Source organism: Montipora foliosa, chromosome 1 (assembly GCF_036669935.1).
Source record: "Montipora foliosa isolate CH-2021 chromosome 1, ASM3666993v2, whole genome shotgun sequence".
Lineage (NCBI taxonomy): Eukaryota > Metazoa > Cnidaria > Anthozoa > Scleractinia > Acroporidae > Montipora > Montipora foliosa.
This window is the reverse complement of record NC_090869.1, coordinates 27,550,033-27,552,532: the sequence shown is the minus strand read 5'-3', so window position 1 is coordinate 27,552,532 and position 2,500 is coordinate 27,550,033. Positions and strand designations below refer to the sequence as shown.

Sequence of the window (2,500 nt, the reverse complement as noted above, 5' to 3'; positions counted from 1 at the left end):
AACATAGTTGTGGCTGACAAACTGTGTATGCATACAGCAGCTGATATGACCAGCGTGACAGGTATTGAAGAAAGAGATGCAGGGAAACTTAAGAAAGAAAAGCCAGTAGATAAGGATGCCATTGAGGTCCCTAATGCAAGTGGTGGTGAAGTGGCAAAGGATGGTATTACTAAACTGGTGGATAAGGCAGATTTGATTAAAGGGGAACAAGACGTTACAAGAATGACTGTCACATCGACAACAGATGGAGTAACCGCAAGTGCTAATCCGATTCATGCAGATGTGGCTTACCTTCGTGAGGCACTTAATACGCAGCAACAGGAAGATGTTGAGACGGTTGAAACGCCCAGTGTGGGAGAGGCTGAAAAAGTCAAAGTACCAAAAGCAGAATGTAAAGAAAAGGTCCAAAGGGCGAGCACAGGATATGCTGGAGCCACCGATGCAAAGGAGGCGAAGATAAAGGGAAAAGACAAAGGCTAAATTTCAAAAGGATTTAAATGCGTTGTAAACAAAAGCACTAAATACGATAGAATGGAGAAATCTTAAAAGTATCATACAACATGCATAGTAGTTAGAAAAGACAGAATTTCAGAGTTTGAAGCCAAGTCCTCCGTCCCATGCATGTCTGAACAATTATTTCTTGAAAACGGAATAGGACTAACTCCAAATAATCCAATGGGATTAAATTGTAGTGTGCTTAAGGTAGACCAAGCATTCTGCCAAAGAAAAGTTCAGAAAATATAAACAACTTTCATCCTCCCTGCATCGGTGTTTTTTTTTTTTCTTTTCCAGAACAAAACTTCTGGTCCTCTTTGTCCTTTGAAATGCTCTTGTAGGACCACATTTTATGTTTTACACCGAGTGAAATGTGGAGATAATCATTAGCGCAGTGTTGGAAGGACCCAAGGTGCATCTTACTGAATTGCAACAGCTGAAAATATGGCCAGTAAGAGAGAAGTAAACGTTTGCTTAGAAATGTACCCTCAACGGTGTGAAATCGAAACAAGAGACATAAATAGTATTGGACAGAGAATACCAGTAAGTCAGTTACGACTAGTGCAGCTTAGAAATCACTATGCTATCATTTTGATTTTTGATTTTGCTGTTTCATTAAAAGAGGATTGTGTAAAGGATGCTAAGATCAAATGAAAGACAGAAGCTAAAAAGGGCGCTGTAGACAGAAGCACCAAATATGGTCGCATGGAGAAATCGTAATAATTATCATATGAAATCAACCCTATAAACTGGATTTTTTAACTGTAGACTCGAACAAGAGACATAAGTTAAAGTTAGAAACGCTTGCTGTACTAAATGGAAGAGAATACCGGTAAGTCAGTTATGACTCATGCGCGTCAGAAATATCAATGTTATGATTTTGGTTTTGCTTTTGCTTTTTGGTAAAAAAGGATTGTATAATCAATGCAAAAAGCCTTAGTTCGGTAAAAGTGTCAAGAGGCCTTTCATGGGTCCAAGCCATCCGTGACCAATTGCGAATTGAATTTATAATTCTTTGTAAACTTTGAAAAACCATGCATATACAATATACAAATGGTTCATCTAAGGCAATGCTGTAAATCTTCTTATTACTCAGGAAATAAAATAATTAAAAAAAAGATAAGTGGTCTTACTAGTAGGTGTTGTCCTTGATTATTTTAACGGCCAGCTCCCAGTTCGCTTGATAGCGCTTGATATATAGCAGTGGTCATGTAGTTCGAATCCTGTTCAAGCCTGAATTGTCCAGCCTTTCCTTCCATTACGGCTAAAGTAGCTTTCACAACTGCGACGATCTTAAAACTTAACTTGTTTCATTTCTGCAGTTCAAATATATGTGTTTAATACATTGTTTCTTGAAAGTCAAAAACTTACCCAGTCATTTTCAAATGCGTTTAGAAAGTTTTTTTTTTAGCTGAAATAGATTACCTCCCCAGAATATTTTTAACTGCGTAAATACAGGTATTCAACTTAAGTATTTTCCCTTAAATTTCACGTAAAATCAGCAATACCCCTTGGCCAACATGATGTCCTTTTTTGCTTTATTAGACCTCCTCTTAACTTTTGCAAGATTACAGTTGCTGCAAACAACGCTTTAACACCGAAACATGTCGGCAGAGAAGCTAAAAAACACAAACAAACAAAAGAGCAGGGATTATGCCTTCCTCCTTTTTATTCTCCTACCAAGTTGTCCTCCTAGTAAGTTCTCCCTTAGTTAGTGAACTTGGGAAAAAGGTTGCAATTCGTAGCTTTCCACATCAACCCATCAAAACACTCGGGCTTCAAAAACACTGTATGAAATAATTGCATCGTATCTTTTTGCTCTTTCGTACTGTTGAAACGCCAGACTACAGACTGTGCAGACCGTGTAGACCAGGGGTAAAATATGGTGTTACCCTCAATACTACTGAGAGCTAACCGTAAACAGGCTAACCTGAATGTTATTTAGGCCTAATTCAGGCTAACCAAATTTCCATTTTACAGACGATCTGCACAGCCTGCAGTCTGC

General features: G+C 38.2%; 1 protein-coding gene across 1 annotated transcript in view; it reads left to right on the top strand.

The window, feature by feature from the left end:
- Positions 1–1,570, top strand: part of LOC138012241 (probable serine/threonine-protein kinase kinX) — a 10,608-nt gene extending 9,038 nt beyond the window's left edge. The window contains exon 4 of the mRNA XM_068859129.1: positions 1–1,570. This exon is cut by the window's left edge and continues 452 nt beyond it. Coding sequence (XP_068715230.1) covers positions 1–480 — 480 coding nt within the window. The 3' untranslated portion in view covers positions 481–1,570.
- The last annotated feature ends 930 nt before the right edge of the window (positions 1,571–2,500 follow it).